At 60.8% G+C, this 19986-nt stretch overlaps 1 protein-coding gene across 1 annotated transcript; it reads right to left on the reverse strand.

The window, feature by feature from the left end:
* Positions 1–9609: 9609 nt before the first annotated feature.
* On the reverse strand, positions 9610–19338 carry tefu (Serine/threonine-protein kinase tefu). The gene is made up of 13 exons (XM_037213030.1): positions 18395–19338; positions 17543–17773; positions 16910–17185; positions 16430–16654; positions 15686–16342; positions 15362–15526; positions 15062–15283; positions 14654–14824; positions 14522–14620; positions 12794–13888; positions 12028–12160; positions 11032–11603; positions 9610–10956 (listed from the first exon to the last, which is right to left on the reverse strand). The coding sequence occupies exons 1-13, from the start codon at positions 18656–18658 to the stop codon at positions 9643–9645; spliced, it is 5424 nt and encodes a 1807-aa protein (XP_037068925.1). The 5' UTR covers positions 18659–19338; the 3' UTR covers positions 9610–9642.
* Positions 19339–19986: the final 648 nt, after the last annotated feature.

Here is a 19986-nt window from a genome sequence, read left to right on the forward strand (position 1 = left end):
TTGCTTACGGCGTTTCTTTTGCGGAAGTAATGTTTTTCGTGGTTATTTTTGGAAATATTTGTTGCAAAATTTTACAATTCAAGTACTATTTTAATCCATAATTTATTATTTTTACTATTTTGTACCTTTCGATGGAGCAGATATTGCCAGATCCCGGGAACACTCCGGGATTCTCTTGTACTATTTGTACCATATTGTACTATTTCACGGATTACCTGAAGCCAGGGTGTAGTTTCCCAAATTCTTATCTAGTTGGAGGGAGACAAGCCATCAAGCCATTGCGGAAGTCACCACACTGTCGACATTTTGACTGAGGGGGAAGGGGTACTTCCATGACGGAGACAAAGGGAGTTTGTGCGACTTTACGACTTATGGCAGATCCAGAGGGGGGGGGGGGGGGGGCACAGAGTCATGGCCTCATGGGCGCCGAAGGGGCCGTAGGCTCCGCTTGGGCCCATAGCCGACCGAACAAGCGCTAGTTTTCAACACGGAACAAAATCGAACGTCTTTGGGGTTCCAGGCAATCAAGAGCAGTCGCCAGCGCAGGTCAAGAACCCACAAGTAGACACCAATTTGCATTTTTTGACGGGCCCTGCGCTGTTGCTGGGGCTCTTCCTTCTAGCGGGCCGAAGCGCTCTCGTCAATCAGGAACCTTCCACTGATCCTTTGCCTTTGCCCTAAAGGGTCCAAACGCTTTAGCCGAGGGTCCCACGTGTAAACCTGCCGGGGTATTGTCGGTTGTCAGGAGCCCTTCACTGTATTGACCATGACGTATCGAGTAGTAAAGGTGTTGTACCAATCATTCACATCGCCTCGGCGCACGTAGTTGTCTTCAGCCGATCTTAGTGGTATTTGGCATTTTTGGTGACCTGTGACCTGATTTAAAGTCACCATGTACTGATAAGGATAAGACATGGACTACGACGCATGGATTGGCGAAGGTTTTGTGCCGATCGGTTCGACAGATTCGGATCATGGGTTGCCTACATGCTTATCTTTCGGGTTTTCGATATTTTTGATGACCTTCGACCTAACCCAAGGACACCACATTCTCAAAGGATGCGCTATGTACCATGCGGCACTGAATGGTGTTTTTGTGTCAATCGGTGTCGTGGCCCGGGGCATGGGAGTTGCCAGCAGGTTTTGTTGGCTGCTTAGCCCCTACGGTTGAACAGCCCCGGATCTTCTGTCGAGCTTTAATTTTTGTGCTCCTGTTCCCAGGAGACCGGCTAATTGCCCTGCACACATCTTGCATAAGTGGCCAAATGCTTCAAGCATTTCGCAAAGCTGGCCGTGCACCGACCATGCTGACAAAGGTTAGAGTTCAGATTTGCATGCAGCATTGCAAGTTCAAACCCTTTGCACATAGTGATGTTCATAAGGACACCTATGGAGCCTCTTATTATGGCAGAAGTGACATCTAGCTTGGTAGTCCATTCATGATGCTTGGCTTCATATTGCCTGGCTTTAAATCAGTTCACATATTATGTTTTGATGTAGCTTTCAAGTCCACATGTATCTTACTTTGTAATTGGGCCTTGCCACAAACAAGGAACTCTGGAAATGTGTTATTTTGTTCAAATATGCCTTGACTTAAGTTCCTAGGATTTAGGGGATCTAGATCAGGGGCCATGGAAGCTCTTCCCAGAGGGAGGCTGATAGCCATTTTAGCAATATCTCTCTAGTTGTTGCCAGAAGAGCTAGTGTTAAATTTTCACAAAGCTGTGGAGGTGACCTCAACATCCCTATGCCCCTAAAAGATGATTCAGGTTTAGCTTGAAAGAACTTAGGTGCATCCTTCATGCTCTAGCCAGTTTGTCTTTAATATGGCATGTAGTTGCAGCAGAGCTGAATTGATTTGGATGAAGAGCCAATCCAGAATTTTAGGTGTTTTAAAGATTTCCTAAGTCTGGAATATCTCACTCTTAAGAAATAGCAAAAGAACACAGTTTTCTTGTTCTTAATCCCATCAAAAGTTATGTCACTCATGTTGTATTTCAATTTTTGATTTCTTAGTGAATACATTGTGCTGTATAGCATTAATCATCTGTAGATGAGCTGCAGCCATTGCCACTGGAGTGGTCTGCTCTCATCAAGCATGGGCCCTAAATTTACAGTTGTGGAACTTGAATAGGAGGAATCGGTGATCGTTCACACTTGGCCGATCAAAGACAGTCATTTTATGCACTGCTACCAGCTGGGCCTGTAAACAAGGTTCAAACTTGAATAAAATGTATTAACATTACTCACTTAAAAGGAGTGTAGCCCTGAGAACACTTGTATGATTCCAGGCCAACATAGCACCTTTCTCTTGCAGTGTGAGTACAAAGAAGAGCATGCTGCTGATGGCACCAAATACATACTGTGTGAAAGAACTGGAATGTTTGAGGGCATAGAAAAGGTGAGAACTTCATATGCATTTCAGTATTAGGTCAGCCCATAGAAGGCTTGGGTGGTGTGATCCTGTGTGTCAGCATCATAAACATCACCCACAAGGACCCAGCAAAATAAGGGTCCCAAACCACAGAGGTGGTAATGAATATGTGCAATAGCACTGTGTGAATATGGGGCAGCAAACATTTATGGGGTGAAGATGAACATTTACCTCCAGAGCATTCATTTGATAGGTATCCTAACTTCTGTGCATTTATGTAATGAGCATTTGTGCTGCATTCAGTAAATTTGCAGCCATGTGGTCATCAGTCAAGTGTAAGTCATGCTGAGACTAGATTTGCTCCTTTTTGGAATGAAAATACCCTTGTTTGCCTGCATTGTTTTGTTTTGCTTTGCATCAGTGACAATGTTTTCTGGGCTGTGCATAAATATGTATGAGTGTCTCAAAAACCTCCCTGTTTTCAGGAGGTCTATAATGGAACAATCATCGCCTATAGGTGCTCTGCTGAGAAAAGGAATATATCTAAATGGATGGCAGACTTTATGGAAATCACCAAGACAACTTTTAGTGTCTTTGCCACAAGGCCAGGAAAGTTTGTTTATAAGGTATGGAAGAACCCATTCTTAATATTAATTTGTATTCTAAACAGCCATTTGAAATGCCACTGGAATGGGGGGCTGGGATCAGTCAAGTCTGCTAATTTCATTAACTTGGATTTAAATATGTCCTCAATTAGCACCAGTTGTGTGTAATGCCTACCTGCACCCACCCTCATATCAGTCTGATGTCAAATTGTGAAAAGTATTTCTTTGGTATGTCAGCCTAATAGTACTGAGAGATGTCTGTACTGTACAATGCAGCTCCATGGTAAAGCCTCCCAAGGTGCGGCTCCTCCTCTGTGGAGAAGTCCCTGCCAGGATAAAAGGCACCTCTGGCTGTGATAGATCAAGCTTATGTCACAGTGTGTACCTGGCGTAGTCCGCCAATGGATTCAAAGCGAGATTGGTGCACTTACCATGCACAATGGTGATGGAAGTCTTGCACTCGACCCAGATGACCAACGCAACTCAACGGTGATATCACGTGCAAACTTTCGGCTCCAGTTGGTATTTTTGAGGCGATCCTGCATGCAGCTGGTATTGCGCCGATGCAACGGTCGAATCTGTCGCTTTCAGACTCACTTCCGCTGCCACCACAACGTCCCCGACCGCGCCGACCGGCCCCGACGCTGCTCAATGAGGAGTCTCGGCTGTCCGGTAGCCGTCGCTGTGAAGCTGGCAGATGCCGGCAGTTATAAGTGGTTAGTATTTGCTGGATCTGTGTGCCAGCAGGTCATAGCGCGTATCTGCAAGTCTAAGTAAATTTGTCGTAAAATAGAGTGCACATTGATGTTTTACTTGCTTGTTACACTCCATATTTAGTAATGGCCATGCTACCAGCTGGGTTTCCATCTCTGTTGGAGACCATGCTTGACCATCTAGTTTTTGTTGATGGTTGATCACAGACTGTTCCCTTTTATTTAAGAAGATTGTGTTGGGCTTTGTGCGTGAGATATTTCGTGTGCATCATGAATATATCAAGTTGACGCACCTCAAAGTCATCATATTGTTGCACAATGCGCGGATCCAGGTATATAAGTCGAGCCATGGCGTGCCATGTGATAGTTACACTGCGTCGAGCCTCCGGTCGGCTTCTTTTGGCGTGCACTGGACATACCACGTGACCAATGCTCATGTGTAATGCGTCGCGGTCATTGGCGATATGCACTCGATCCGACGCGCGCTCGTACTGACCCCGACAGGGCGCAGCTGCCCTACGAGGGCTACTCGCTCCTGGTGGTGGGCAACGGCAAGAGCCACAACCACTCGACGACGTCGGCGACGGCGCTGCGGCACCGCCGCGTCAGCACCGACACGGACGCGCGGCTGGTGCAGCTCTTCCGGAGCCACCACTCGCCCACGTCGGCGCTGCGGGCGCTCAAGCTGGACCTGCAGCTGGAGCACGGCGCCGCCTATCGCACGGTGGCGGCCGACAGAGGCGTCGTGCCCGACCTCACGCACGTCTTCAGGTGAGCGTGGCGCCGCCTGCCGCGCCTCAGGCATGGCCGGGGCCATCGCGAGCTCCTGTGGGTGGGGTCGTCGCTCGTTCAGATTCCGCGAAACAAGAAACGTCTGTCTTCGTTGTTGGCACATGGTCTGTTCACTACTAACTGGAGGTTCTGAATAATGTTGAGAAACTTCGCAGCGGAAACACCGTTTTTGTTTGTTGAATGAAGAAATGGCCTATGTGTCCTTGACCCTCAATGACCTTTAAGCTACGGCCCTCTCCCGGTGCGCTCACGTTCCGCCGCATATGTTCCTGTGGATATCCCCCGCTCCCACGGACTGTTCTGGCGGTGGTGACGCGTGAGTCGGGAACCCACAGGGAACACTCGCTCAGGTATTTTCAGTCCTGACTGACGCAAGGATCAGCGCATTCGAGATGGTGCGAACCATGTACGACGCGATGACTGTTCAATCTCGTTTTCGTTGTTTATGTGTACCTACGCTAGCGTCTCCCTGCTTCAGCCTGTACTACCGTATTTTTGGGAAGAAGGGCGCCGGCACGCCGGACGCGGGCGCGCTGAACGAGACGACGGTCGAACCCGCCCACCCGGAGCCCTGGGAAGGAACCGGTGCCGCGTGGCCGGAGCCGTCGCCGGCTGTCAATGCGGCCACGCCGGGGCCGCTGGGAGCAGCCGACCTTGCACCGCCGGCACGCTGGGAGGAAATCGCTCCCGCTTCGCCCGAACCGACGGCGTCCGGTCCCGGCTCGCCGACGACTTTCGTGGAGGCCGATCCCCTCTCGTCGAGGTCGAAGACGGCAGCCGATGCCGCATCAATGCAGCCGCTGTCGGAAGTGGGCACCAGCGTGCAGCGCGTCTGGGAGGAGTTCGCCCGGCGCATGGTGGCCCGCACGCTCGCCGACCCGACGTGGGCCAGAGACACGGAGACGTTCATGCGCCGCTGGAACGGCGCCACCGCCGCCGGACAGCGGGCCCTGCTGCGCGGCACGGCCCCGACCCGCCGTCGGAGCGCCGGCCCCGCCCGTGGGCGGGGCCGGCGGCGCTCCCTAGCGCACGGCGGGGGCTGCCTAGGCGGAGTGACGCACGTGCCACTAAGTGAACTGCACACTGTTTCAATGAACGACAGTGTCGTGACGGTGGAGGTGACATCGACGCTGCCAGATCCCTTTTGAAGTTGGATGTTGCCGGTGACGGGCAAAGTTCCGCAGGACTGGGCGGCCGCCGCCGCGCGCTTGGGGGTGTCTCCGTCTGGATTTTGAGAACAGACTGTTGTGGCGTGAGTGCTGCGCTCGTCGTGTGGTGTGGAAGTTCTTTGCATTTTGGTGCGTCAGGCAGCGGAAGAATCTGAGCTCCAGCATGTGAATTTTTGGACGGGCGCATTTATCGGCATTCGTCGTGCTTTTGATCGCGTCTCGTATGTTTGACCAACCGGCTCTTCTAGTCAAAAAATTAGTGACAGATTTGCTCATTCTGTCGATATTAATACATTGCATTTTCTATAAGTAAACTCTGTTCGGTGATGCTTGGTCACAGATTCATCCAAGACATGGGAGACGACGCGGCTGCCTGGATGATTATTCATGGGGCCGTGGTCAGGGATGAGATGTGTGTTTCCTGTCACTGACGGAATTTGGAACGGCAGAAAGGGTCACCTGGAGACAGACATTAGAAACCGTTGCAATATTGTGATGGATGTAAAAAAACCACCCCAAACAAAGATAAATTAAGTGCGTTGCGTCATGACCATCAATTTTTCCTTTCGGAGGCTCAAGTTCATAGTGTCATGTGCTGTTCGCGTCAAAAGTCGCTGTGGGCAGAGCGCAAGTCTTGTACATGAGCGACGGGCGCAGTAGGCTTAGAATCTGTGAGCACGTCGCTTCGGCTTTGCTCAGCGGCCGCATTACAACTATAAACAACATGTAATGGACTTCGTGCACGATCTCACGTACATGCTGGGGTAATACTGGTGCTGGACAAAGCTATTTATAACAGATTTAGGTCCATCCGCAAAAGGTCGTTCCTCCGCTTTTGTGTCAGTTGTGCACTTTTTTCTTGTTCACTGCATTTTTTTAAAGTTGAGAACATCTGTGGTATTCATAAAGTAAACGAATAAATACCGGGATATCGCGTTTACTCTGGCCTTGGTTTTTGACCTTACAAGTGGATTTTCAAAATGTAACGAAAGCAGATGTCACGAACACCACTGTAATCCCCATTTTGTATCATTCTTTAGTAAACGAATAGATGCCAGGGTACCGTGTTTGCTCTGACCTTGATCTTTGACCTTGAAACCTGGTTTTCCCAAAGGTGGTGGAAGCGCATATCCTAAGCATCGAAATCATACTGCTTTTGCTGCATTTCTTGCTTAACGAATAAATACCAGAGTGCCGCGTTTGATTTGACATTGACATTGAAAGTCACGTTTCTTGTCAAAGCTATGTGTTCCAAGTGTGACGGGATGCCGCTATGGGTGGGGAAGGCAACAGCGGCGTGCTAAGGTGAGACACAGGCTCTCTTAGTCTGGTGGGGCGGGTCCCTCCTTAGGGAGACCCGCAGCCACCGGATTCGTCTCAACTCATTTGACCGGCGCGGGTCCGATCGGACGCCGCACCAAATGTGGCTGACCTGCTGGGGATGAGCGGCGTGCTGAGGGGAAGCGCCGCGTTGTGCACAGCGCTGGCTCGGCATCTCGGGCTCCTCAAGAGGACGCGGGGGAGGGAGGGGGCGCCGCCGTGGAGCTGGCGTCAGAAGAGTGACGGGGCAACGGTACGCCTCCCGCGGCGCAGGCCATTCCTGAGAGTGGAGCTCTCGTCTCGCCTCGCCTCGTCTCGAATGCTTCACGCTGCACTTGCCAAGCGGGACAAGCGCGGCGGTCCCAAGCAGCGTGCAGGCCTTTGCACGTGGCGCGACGCGGGTTTTCTACGTCACACTCGCGTGTGGTGGGGATTGGCGCAGCTGCCGCAGGTCGGGTTCGCAGCCCGGCAGGCCCGGTCGGTGTGGTCGAACCGATGGCACGTGTGGCGCTGCCTTAAGGGGAGGGGGGGGGGGGGGGCAGGCCTTAACCGGGACCTCTAGGTGTCCGCAATGGATGACTCGCAGGGGTTCCAGCCCCCTAGATCGCAGGCGGACCAGGGGGTTGGGGCCGAACCCGGGACGGCAGGAGGGCAAGCGCCTGACCTCGCACACCCCCTGCTCGGCCAACTCCTCCAGCAGCCCCTCGTCAGACAACTCGATGAGCTCTAGGCGGTCGACGATCACGATTCTGATCGCCCGCTGCAGAAACCTGCTTAATTTTAAGAGGGCCTTGGACTGATGCTCAGAAAGAAACTTTCATCAGTTTACGTAAATTGTTCAGTGCATTAGCGAGGAACATTAGTTACACAGATAAGACAGTAGTATTATCCTTATTCCCACTTCTGCTATTCTTTCGGGAAAGGCATGCTGCCAAAATATCAACCTAACTATGTCTCCATTCTCCTGGTTTTTCCGAAGAATAAGGCCAATACCGCTGTCGTATCAGTTTACCAAAAACTAATAAACAAAAACCTTGCGAAATACGCCTTCTGATGAGTACCAAAATTATGGAAATCCTCACATCAGTAATGCCAAGTGGCGTAAACCGCCAGTAGCTGTTCTCAAGAGCAATAACGCAATTTTAATGCTACTGTTGATGTTCGACTTACTTGTAGCTGAAACGACTGCCATGAACCGCCTCCGCCAACAGATACGAGACTCGGACAGTCGTTTTAGTTCTGCAAGGCATGTGCATTCGTCTTATATACATGTTTTATAGTCGGCAATCCACACACGCAAGGCACAAGTGCCACTGCGCCACGGTGTTGGCACACTATTCGTGGAAGTAAGTGATTCCCATGGCGCCCATACCACGAGTGGCAAAACCCGACCAGATCACCGGACCGATCGGACCAGCCGCTGTCCTGAGGCTCACCGCAGCCGGCACACGACTTTCCGGAACGAGAGCGCCGCGACGAAACTTGCCAGTCACCTTACATCACCGGCAGGCGACGCGGGTTACCACAGTGGCCGGCAGCCACTCATACCATTCACCGCTCTGCCGGCCTCTGCTCAAAGAAGCAGAAGAGCGTCGACGGTTCTGTGTGCTGCTACGGAGGGGGAAATAATGGACGTGGTCTGATTTTAACTTCTGCTGTTATCAACCTCGACTCTACGTTGGCAGAATCTTCAGTTAAGACGCACGTCGGCGAGCCGTAGTTAAAGTAGAGATCATGTGCAGCTTGCATTTATTTTGAGAAATATAAGTGATACGCAACTCAGCGTTTCTGGAGTATGCACGCGTGGTAAGTGATTACACCTTGAAGTCAAGAAAAAAGGATCCGTTAGAAAAGCATGACTATGCTATCTGTATTGCAATGTAGCGTCAGTATCGCGACTATGATAATGCATGCTAGTAAACAATGGAGTATACTCATCCGTAGGCGAGAAGGCACACAGAGACACTCGACAAGCGCGAGGTCGAATAACAATGCACCCTGAAGACAAAGACTGCATGATGTGCGGTGGCAACCTGACCGGCAGCAATGCAGTGATATCGACAGGCAGTACCATCTAACTACATCGGGCAGATTCCCAGTAAGCAGGACAGACTGATTACCCAGTAAATCATACCCGCTTCTTTACTGAGCACATTGGCGACCCGCAACAAGTTGCTCCTTTCAGTATCAAAAAACAACGATGACGGTATCCGCCACATCACAACGCACAGCCAATAGCACGGGCACCATCAAACGCCCTCTGTGAGAAACCAACGGACGGCACCGCCCTCTGCGGCCGCTTGACTTCTGGCCTCCAGCCGACCCACCGCAAGGGGCCGCTCCCGCTCCGCCCACTCCACCACCCGCGGGCGCCTGGCTCCCGGTCCCTGCCCGCCCACCGCGGGGCCGCTCTCGCTCTGTCCACTCCACCATCCACGGCCGCTCCGCCCACTCCACCACCCGCGGGCGCCTGGCTCCCGGTCCCTGCCCGCCCACCGCGGGGCCGCTCTCGCTCCGTCCACTCCACCATCCACGGCCGCTCCGTCCACTCCACCATCCACGGCCGCTCCGCCCACTCCACCACCCGCGGGCGCCTGGCTCCCGGTCCCTGCCCGCCCACCGCCAGGCCGCTCCCGCTCCGCCCTGTCCGGCGCCACACAGTCACCCGCCTACAGGTAAGCCTGCCAGCCACTAAAGAGTCGGCACAGGTTGTCGGGGTCGCGCGCCTGCTGGATCAGGTGGCCCACCTGAGCGGCGCAGTCCATCAGCCGACCCATCTCCTGCCCGCGTAGCTTCTCGTCCAGCCGCGCCAGCGCCCGCTCCGCCTGCCGGTTGTCGACCACGCGCTTCACGCGCCGCTGCTGGAGGCGCGCCATCTTGTCGGCGGTGAGCGTCCACGCGTACAGCGGGTCGTCCAGCAGCACGCGCACGATGGTCAGCACCAGCTGGCGGCTCTCACGCAGCACGGCCAGCGTGCGCTCGCACGAGCGCCGGAAGCGGCCCTCGACGCCGGCCACGCCCATGCCGTCCACCAGGTCGCGGGTGAGGCGGAAAGGCACCGTCTCCGGGGTGGGCAGCAGGCGGCCCGTGTCGAACGCCACGCCCAGGTCGATGTGCACCACCTCGGCCGACGCCTGGTCGATGAGAATGTTGCTGACGTGCCGGTCACCGAGGCCGAGCACGTATCCCGAGATCGAGGACGTAGCCACGCTGTTGGTGTATGCGAAGCGCCGTTCGAACCACGCGCACGGCTCCGGGAAGCGCTCCAGGAAGAAGTGGCGGAACACGGGCCGCAGGCGCGCGCACACCTCATCGAAGGCGCGCCGCTTGCTCTCGGGCGTCTTCTTGGCGGCGGCGGTCATGGCGGCGCGCGCCTGAGCCGTCGTCATGTCGTCGGGCCGGTAGCGCTCGTGCGCTCCGCCGCGGCCGCCGCCGGTCAGGTACTCGGCCAGCGGCTGCGTGTCCACGCACCACTCGATCAGGCCCGAACGCTGCGACAGCGGCACGACTTTGTACGTGCGGATGGCGAGCCGCTGCTGGCCGGGCGCCGCGCTCTCCGCCAGCAGCAGGTTCAGCACGGAGAACACCTGCTGCATCACGGCGTCCTGGCGCAGGTCGTCGCGGCCCTTGAGCAGCTGCGGCCGCCAGCGGCCATCGCTGCCGAGGCAGCGCAGCTTCTTGGGCGCGTTCAAGCCGCCCACCATGCTGAACTTGTCGTCCCAGCGCACGACGCTGGCGGCGGCCGTGTAGTCGCCGTCCGGCCGCACGGGGAGCGGGACCGTCTGCACGGCGACGGCCGGCAGGGCGTCCAGTGGCAGGCCGCACGCGGCCGGCACGCGGCCCTGACTGGACCCGCCGCCGTTGTGCACGTGGTTGGCCAGCTGTATAAGCGCACGGCTGGCCGCCTCCAGCTGGCGCACGTGGTCGGCCAGGGCGTCACGCTCGCGCAGACGTGCCACGAGTCGCGTCGCGGCCGCAGTGCGCTGCTGGGTGGCCGCATCGGCGGCAGGCGCGCCGGCACCGGCGTCGGCGCGCGCGTGCTGCAGCGCCAGCAGCACGGGCAGCGTGTGGTGTGGGTGATCAGAGGCGCAGCGTTCCAGCAGCTGCTGCAGCAGCTCCGCTGAGCCGGAGTGCCAGCGCGGCCGGCCTAGCCGCGCCGCCAGCTGCTGTAGCAGCGGCACAAACTTGTGCGAGGCGAGCCGCGGCGCCGCCGGACCCAGCTGCTTGCACACTTGGTCCGACTCGTCGGCCAGCCACAGCGCCACCACGCGGTACATCAGCAGGTCGCGCCGGTCGCCCAGCTGCAGGCAGCGCACATAGCTGGCCACGGCCTGGCGCTGGAACGAGGCGCGCTCCTCCTCATGCTGTCGCAGCTCCGACTCGTCCAGCTCGGCCGAGCGTAATAGGTGCTGGCGCTGGCGCGCCAAGTCCTTGCGTTCAAGCGTGGGTTTGGTCGCGTCGGCCGAGTGCCGCTGGAACTCCTCGGCCTCTTCGCGCATGCGCGTTGCCTCGGCGCGCTTGTCGGCGAAGGCCGGCGACGAGACGATCTCATCGACGCGCTGAAACTGGACGTCGGCGTACTGGCCGACTAGGTGGTGGGCGTCTAGCAGCGCCCCTTCCGCTCCCACACCTGGCGGTCGCAAGGCGACGCTTAGCGCAGAGACGACGCAGGAGAGAACGAACCAACGCAAGCAGACCCAGCTTCTTAATCCGAAGACAATTATGGTAAAAATGACGCAGACGTCTCGGGACTAGCTCCTAAAGCTCATGCTGGACGGGCTACAGAATTGCATGACACAGATGTTCTCGAACCTGAATACAAATGCTGTCCAGCACACACCAGCAGATTCAAGAGACACGCATCAAAGAGACCCCGCCGACGCAAGGCGATGGGAACAAGGACAAGAGAGCCAGGGCTACACTGCACTCACAGACATCCACACCCGAATTCAGGCGGTTCACGGACTTTCCACACTCATCACACCAGGCAATCACCCAAACGCGCCAACACACCGGCCGTTCCTGCCGCTGTGGCCCTGAGCGCGGCAACTCACCGTCGGCTGCCGAGTACCGCTCCAGCTGCTCGATGGCCGGCGCCAGGTGCTGCTTCAGCACGGCCTGCGGACTCTCAGCATGCACCTCCGACAGCCAGCCGGCGTACAGCACCCTGAGCTGCGCCAGCTGCAGCTGCTCAGACTCGGTCGGGGCGGCCGGCGCCGCGTCCAGCGCGCCGCGACACAGCCAGAGCGCGCGCTCGGCGTCGCCACGCGCCCAGCTATTCTCCGCCCGACAGCGCACAGCCGGCAGCGCGTCGGCCGGCAGCTGTGCAGCGGCGCGCTCGGCGGCCGCCAGTCGGCCGGCAGCGCGCGCCCGCGCGCTGAGGCGCAGCAGCGTGTCGTGGCGCAGCAGGACCGCGTCCTGCAGCGCCGGCTGGCGCGCGGCCAGCACGCCGAGCAGCGTGGCGCGGAACGCTAGCTGCGGCTCCTCCAGCCGAAAGGAGACAGCCGGCGCCGGCGCGTGGCGCCAGCGCCGGCAGAGCGCGCCGAGCGCCGCCTCCGAACCAGCAGCGGCGCACAGCTGGTCGGCGCCGCGCAGCAGGCGCAGCTGGCCGAGGCAGCGGCTGGCCGCGTGCGCAGTAGGCGCCACGGGGCCGGCTAGCGCGGCCAGCGCGGCGGCGCGGCCGCGCTCCACCGCCTGCGCCGCCGAAGCCACGTCACCATCCCGGTAGGCGGATAGGCAGCCGAACAGCGCCTGGTGGAAGCCGGGCCGGGAGGCGGCGGCCGGCGCAGGCGCCGACCAGTCCGCCAGCCGCCACGCGGCCTCGCAGCTGGCCTCCAACAAGTGCGCAGGCAGCGTGTCCGGGTGGCCCAGCTCCACCGTCAGGCCGCGCAGCTGCGTCTGCGCCGTGCTGAACAGCTCCAGCTCTGCCAGGCAGCGTAACATGCCGCTCTGCACTGCCGCCGTCCGCTCGGCCGCCAGCCCGTCGTACGCGCTGAGCGACCGCAGCCACTCCTCCTGCTGCTCCAGATGCACTAGCTGGCCACGCGCGTCGCCGCCGCCCGAGCGCAGCGCCGCCACGCCGTCCACGTCGCCCAGCTGGACATGCGCCTCGCGCAGCAGTGCGCGCAGCTCCTCGCTCTCAGGCGAGCGGTCCAGCAGCGGCCGGTCGCCGCGCTGCTCGGCGTAGCAGGAGACCTCGGCCAGCAGGACAGCCTCGCAGAAGCGACCGCAGCGGAGCGCGGCGCACGCCGCCGCCGGCAGCCGCAGGTCCAGCCAGAAGTGACGCTCCCATGCCCAGTCGGGCTGCTCGCCGCCCGGCAAAGGCTGCCGGCGCAGGTACAGCACCACGTCCAGCAGCGTCTGCAGGCAGCGTGGGTCGGCTGCCAGACTCGGCGCCGTCGCCGGAGTCGGCGTCGGCGTCGAGGCGACGGCACTGCTCTCCCGCTGGCGGAGGCTACGGTGCTCCTGCAGCAGACCGTTCACCCAGCGGCTGACGGCCGCGCGCAGCTCCTTGTTCGACAGCAGCACCGCCCTGGTGGCGTACGGCAGGAGCTCGCGGCAGAAGTCGGCGCCCTTGACGCGGCAGAGCGGCGCGTAGGCGGCCAGCTCCGGGCTCGTCGGAACGCCGACGGCTAGAAGCGTCACGGTGAGCTCCAGCAGCCAGGGCTCGTACTCCCCGTGCTCGGGCATCCACAGCGCTGGCGAGTCGACCATGCGCAGCGCCTCGCTCGTCGGCAGCGGCTTGGGACGCGGCAGCGCGCGCCGCGTGACCTGAAACGGATGCAGCTGCTCGGCCAGGCCGGGAAGCGTGGCAGCGAGGAGCTTGAGCGCGCGCGCGCCGCCAGGGTCCGCCAGCACGGCGCGCAGTGCGTACCCGGCAGCGCGCACCACGGCCACGTCGGCGTCGGCCAGCAGCTGGTGCAGCCGCCACAGCAGGTGGCAGTCGCGGGCGTCGGCGGAGCCGGCCGTCCCGGCGCGCTGCCACGGCTCCGCCAGCGGCCGCACGGTAGCGCCCTCCAGCGGCTGCGGCCCGAGCGCGCCGAGGAGCCGCGCGGCGGCGCGGCCGGTCTCGCCGTCCGCCTCGCCGGCCACGCGCAGCAGGCGGCCCAAGAGGCCGGGGTCGCACTCGGCCGGCGCCCCGTCCCGCTCCAACTCGGCCAGCGCCGTCAGCAGCGCGTTCACGCTGAGCGCGCCGCTGTCGGCGAGCCGTCGCAGCGCGTCGGTCGGCGGCGATGGCGCCAGCTCGCTCAGCGGGCCGGCTGTCGGTAGGCAGGTGAGCGCAGCCGTCGCCGACCGGTAGCCGGCCGACAGCTCGCCGAGCAGCGCGGCCAGCGCGCCGGCGGCCGCCGCGCCCACCGCGTCGCACCCGCCGGCAGCGGCCGCTGCATGCAGCTGCACCAGCGCAGAGCACACCTCCTCCAGATGGTGTGCCATAGTGTCGGGCGCCAGCGCGGCGCACGCGCGACACACGCGCTCCAGCGCCGGCACGTATAGCAGCGCCAGCGCGGCGTCAGCCGGCAGGCACAGGGCCGCCAGCCTGTGACGCACGAACGCCGTCACGTCACGCATAACGAACAGCCGCATCCGCTCCAGGTGCGCAAACTCGTCGGCCAGCAGGCCAAGCAGCGCACAGTAAACGCGCGCCGCCTGCTCGCGGTCGGCGGCACCTTCGGCGCCGGCCACGTCGTCCGCGAGCTCGAGCAGCAGGCGCTGCAGGCCGTCCTCAGGCCGGCGGAGGCTCTTCACCACGCTGCAGTGGTACATCTGGTCTGCGGCGTAGCGCAGACAGGCGTCGATGCGCTCTGGGCGCGCGCCGTGTCCGCGGAACAGCGCCGTCATCACGGACACCGTCTGAGCGGCCAGCGCGCGGTCGAACGTCTCGGCGCCGCCCACCAGCTCGCGCGCGCGCTGGTACAGCCGCTGGGCGGCAGCCAGCTGCTGCGCGTCGCCGCCGCCGGCGGCCAGCGCCGGCACCAGCTGCGCCACGATCTGCGGCAGGCAGGCGCGCCCGAGCTCGGCCGGCGGGCGGCCCAGCAGCTCGGCCACCTCAGCCAGCTGATCGCCGTGCCGGCCGAGCAGGTGCGGCACCACGCAGCCCAGCTGCGCCGTCAGGAACTCGGCCGGGGACGAGTACTCGAGCAGCCGGTGGGGAAACTCCAGGATGCGCAGCGGCACAGCCAGCCAGCGCGCGACCACAAAGTCGAGGTGCGCGGCCAGCAGCCGGCGCGGCGAGGCCAGCCCGAGTGCGGCCGCAAGGTGTCGCAGCGCGCGCAGCACCATCTCGGCTGGTACGTCATGCAGCCGCGACACCTGGCACAGCGCCAGCAGCGCCGACGGCAGGCACACGGCCGCGCCCAGCGCCACGCGCGCCAGCGACAGGCACAGCGCCGCGGCGCGGTTGGGCGCGTCGTCCAAGCGCGACAACTCGTCCAGCTGAGCGCCGGCCGGCGCCACGCACTGCATGCCGGCAGTGTACACGAGGCTGAACATGTCGTCCAGCGGCGGCGTCGCGCCGTCGGCGGCCGGCTGGCGCTCGCGCGCCTCGAACACTGGCTCGAGAAGATCAGCGGCCAGCATGCGGGAGGCATGCGTGCTCCAGGCGCTGTCGGCGCGCTCTTCCGGCTCGCTCGGCGCGCCGAGGTGAGTCAGCAGCGGCAGTGCTGCCCACACGCCGTCCAGCACCGCCCACCGGCCGGCCGGGTCGGCGCGCGCCAGCGCCGCCAGCAAGCGCAAGTGAGACAGCATGCCGCGCTCCCCGAAGCGCGCCATCTCCGCCTTGCGCTGCATGACGGTCGTGAACTTCATGGCGTCCGTGCGGTCGCGGTCCGAGCCAAGCCGTCCCACCAGCTGCACATAACCCCCGGCCATCACGTCCAGCACCGCGCGGTTGACGCGGGCGTCACGCGGCCACTCGCGGCACACCAGCAGCAGAAGCTCGCTGAACGAGCCGACATGGCCGGCGTTCAGCGTGCCGGCCGACGGCAGGGTCGTCAGCAGGTGCATGGCGATGCGAGCGTCGCCCGGGAAGCCGACCTGCAGCCGTCCATCCAACACGGCGTCCAACAGCGCCGAGATCACCTCGCCGGGCACGGTCCCCTCCGACAGCTCGACCTTGTCAGCAGTGTCCATTGTGACGAAGGTGGTGAGCATGGTGCAGGCCAGCAGTCGCGCCTGTTCCAGCTCATGCAGCGGCATCTCCAGCACGCAATCGTCGCCGGCGGCCGCCTCAGCCGCGCCGGTCGTCTCCAATATTTCGAAATCCACGTCGATCTGACCACTGGAAGAGCCGCTCGTCAAGCCGGACGACTCGTCGCGCCGCCCGGGTGGCACTAGGCGGCCGGTGTCGTCCCGCACGAGACGCAGGCACGCCTGCACGAAGGCGGGCGGCGTGGCGACCGCAAGCAACACCGCCAGGGCTCGGCGGCCGGCGGCCGGCGCCCACTCATCCTCCGTCGCCGCCGCCTGCGTCGCGAACAGGTCCCGCAGGTCGCCGAGAAGGGGGGCGACGACGGAGGGCGAGCCGGCGTCCAGCTCGCCGGCGGCCGCCAGCAGAAGCGAGGTGGTGAGCGCACGCAGACTGCCGGCCGGCGCCGCCCCAGACGCCAGCTCTGCGGCCGAGAGGAGCCCGCAGTCGCACCAGAGCCGCAACAGCGCCGCCGCTCGGCAGGCGGCGTCGCACGCCTGCCGGCACCACTGCACCGAGGCGTCGCCGCCGGCAGCGGCGGCGGCAGGCCGTTTCGCGGCCGCCGCCAGCCGCGCATCCACCGCCGCCAGCACCCGGCTCCTCAGCTGCGCCACGCTCGCGTCAGCCACGTCGACGGCCGGCGACGGACGCGTGGGACCGTCGCCGGGCCGCAGCGGTAGCTCCAGATCGCTGCGCAGGTACAGCTCCCCCAGTTTGGCGAGCTCGTCGTCGGCGCGCTCCTCGCGCTCGGCGGGCAGCGCCAGCTCGGCTGTGTTATCGCGCAGCACGAGTCGGGCCAGCGCCTCCGCTACGGCGCGCGCCTCCACCTCCGCCGTCAGCAGCCAGTCGATGAGGGTCGCGCGCGTCTCCAGGCGGTCGGCGGCCGGGCCGGCCGGCTGCGGCACGGCAAAGCCGCGCAGGAATTCCACCAGCGAGCGCACGGCGGGCGCACTGGGCGGCGCGGCGCGCTGCAGGTACAGCTCAAGAAACAGCCGCCCGGGCCGGGCGACCCGCCGACGCATCATGGACTGCAGCAGCGCGTGGCTAGCCGGATGACACTGCACCAGCGACGACGCCTGCACAGTCAGCTCCCAGAGGCGCACCCAGGCGGCCGCCATGTCGTCGCGCAGCTGGGCCGGCACGGCGTCGGCGGCCGGGCAGGCCAGCAGCGCGGCGGCCAGCTGCAGCTGGTGCCGCACCACCTCCGGCGCGCGGCCGTCAGCCGCCAGCCAGCTGACCAGCAGGCTGAGACAGCACGGCAGCTGCTCCGGCCCCAGCGCGTCCGGGTGCGCCGCCACCAGGCCTGTCAGCAGCTGTAGCCAGGGCACGCAGTGGGGCGAGTCACGCGTCTCGTGGATGCGCTCACATAGGGCGCCGACGCCCACCTCCAGGCGGCGGCGCTTGGCCGGCCGGCCGTCGCTGGTCGAGCCGCTCGGCACCTGCGTGATGTCCAACACCGTGTCCTCCCCCTCGAACAGCAGGTACGCCACCCGGCTGAAGAGGCGCACCCAGCACCGCGGCAGGCTGTGGTCGGTCGCACCGGCGCCGCCGACGATGTGACTGCGGTGGCTGCGCTCGTCGACCGCGTCCACCACCAGCTGGTACATCTTCTTCAGCTGGCCGACCCAGACGGCCGGGCCGACCGCCGGCCGCCGGCGACAGAGCGGCGCGCGCGCGCTCAGCTGCAGCAGCATGAACTCCAGCACGCCGTCCTGGCAGCGGGCGTCCCACAGCCGGTACACGGTGTCAAACTGGCGCTCACCGAGCCGGCACACGGCCCGCCGGCCACCCGGCGCCGCCAGCCGCAGCACGTCGTTCAGCAGGCGCAGCGCGGCGGCCGGCGCCGCTCGCAGCAGGCCGTCGGCGGCCAGCAGCGGCAGCAGCGCGCGCACGCGCGGCAGCAGCGCCGTCTGCAGGCAGCCGAGCCGCGCCGTCAGCGCCAGCAGCGCGTGCAGCGAGTAGCGCTGCACCCTGGGTGGCGGCTCCTCGTGCAGTGCGCGCGCGCCGCGGAGCAGCGCGCGCCAGTCGGCCAGCGTCAGCTCGCAGCGCGCCGCCGCTGGCTCCAGCAGAGCGCCACGCAGCAGCGGCACCAGCTCGGCGGCAGCCGCCTGCCGCCGGAAGGGGTGACGCAGCGCGGCCAGCAGCTCTTCGGCCAGCATCGAGGCGTCGAGACACGCGCGGCTGCGGTTGGCGCGCGCCGCCACGGCGCCCAGCAGCGACGCCGCGCAGCGGGGCACCTGCTCGCGCGTGGCCGCGTTCTTGCCGGCGCGCGCGTCACCCTCCGCCTTGGTCATCTCCTTCTGGAAGTGCGTGATGACGCTGGCCAGCACATAGGTCCAAGTGAGCTGGTCCCGGTCGCGGCCGCCGGCGTCCAGCAGGGCGCACAGCTGCTCGTTGTTGAGCAGGTCGCGCAGCTGTGAAGCACTCTCGCGCCGCTCCTTCAGCCGGTCGGAGGCCAGGCCGCGACAGCAATGCTTCAGCATAGTGGTGGCATCTGACATGGTGACTAACAGGGATCACAGGAGAGGTGAAATGGCAGGTTCAGATGATGTTGTCTGCTCTAGTTTATTTAAACATGCTTATGCTGCATGACAGCCTCCCCTTCAGTGGCATATCTTGTAGCCTGGGACACACTTATCTGTAAATGATAGCATACAGCAACATTTGCATGAGGAAGGCTGTATGCAAGGCAAATCTGGTGTGTCAGTTATTTGGCACAATATGTTTTATCACAGAATATATCAGGAAATCAAAAGAGCATCAGACCAAGTAGTTAAATTATAAGATTTTTAATATCACTGATTATAAATTATGAGCAGTATAGACAGATCCAAGGGTATATACTGTTAGGCATGTAATCAAGAACATATCAATCTATTTGTGAGCAATCACATGACAGTTTCATAACAACCAAGACATATGACCTGGAAGATAAGCATTACCTATGCACTTATTGACAGGCCATAGAAAACTGCGAACAAAATATTAAGTACTGGCCTTAATGTGTGTTCATGCTGTCTGTCTAGGAAGGAAAACCTACACTTCAATCATATTCATAGTCCCATCCATTGACAAGAAAGAAAAGGAGCCTATAGTTAGTATTATTCAATAGCTTTTAGTTTGCACTGCTAGCCTTTGCACTGCTGGTGAATATGCTGGCCCATCAAATCCAACAATCAAAGTTTTAGCTATCTTGGCAATACAGGGTTTGAATGTCTGGTGTACCATGCAGAAGCATGAAAATGGGGAGGGCAGTGTGTGTGTGTGTGTGGGGGGGGGGGGTTATGCTCCAAATTGTATTTTTTCATAAGTCTGGTGCAGCTGTCAGTGTCAGTGGACTATGCCAGTCTGAGAATAAAAAACTAATAGCAGGTACATGTTCAGCTATATCAGGAAACAAGGGCATTCATATCACCAACATTTATGATCTGATAAGCCTTATAATATGCTCCATCTAAGGTTAAAAGCACCAGTTCCATTCAAGTATTCATCTACCCTATCCCAGTCTGCAGGTACAGTAAAAGATTATTTGACAAATACAAGCTATCACTGCAAAACTTAACTTAAGAAACAAAATTAGACATAAAACACAACAGAACAAAAATTAGCACGCCAAAAAAAGTTGAGGGCAGAGCAGCTGTGCCAAATCATGTTTATGTGCTTATCTCCAGCAAGCAAGAGGCCTCCAGGGTCCTAGCACCCAGAGTGCAAAAAAATAAGTTAGGCTGGACATGTCCTGCATAACAAAACTGCAATGATTTCAGCCCATGCACAATGCAAGGGCAAGCACTCAGTTTGGTGCTTGATAACAAACACTAATGTCACAAAA

This window comes from Pollicipes pollicipes, unplaced genomic scaffold (genome assembly GCF_011947565.3).
Source record: "Pollicipes pollicipes isolate AB1234 unplaced genomic scaffold, Ppol_2.1 Scaffold_3087;HRSCAF=3621_pilon_pilon_pilon, whole genome shotgun sequence".
NCBI lineage: Eukaryota > Metazoa > Arthropoda > Thecostraca > Pollicipedomorpha > Pollicipedidae > Pollicipes > Pollicipes pollicipes.

What these genes read in the sequence shown, in the direction of transcription:
- tefu (XM_037213030.1), bottom strand. Translation starts at nt 18,658, where the DNA reads ATGTCAGATGCCACCACTATGCTGAAGCATTGCTGTCGCGGCCTGGCC. An exon ending in ACGCGGCCACGCGCGAGCAG is followed by an intron (nt 17,774 to 18,394) that starts GTGCCCCGCTGC and finishes TGGGTCGGCCAG; the next exon opens with CTGAAGAAGATGTACCAGCT. An exon ending in CAGCCGAGCTGGCGCTGCCC is followed by an intron (nt 16,655 to 16,909) that starts GCCGAGCGCGAG and finishes TGGTGCCGGCAG; the next exon opens with GCGTGCGACGCCGCCTGCCG.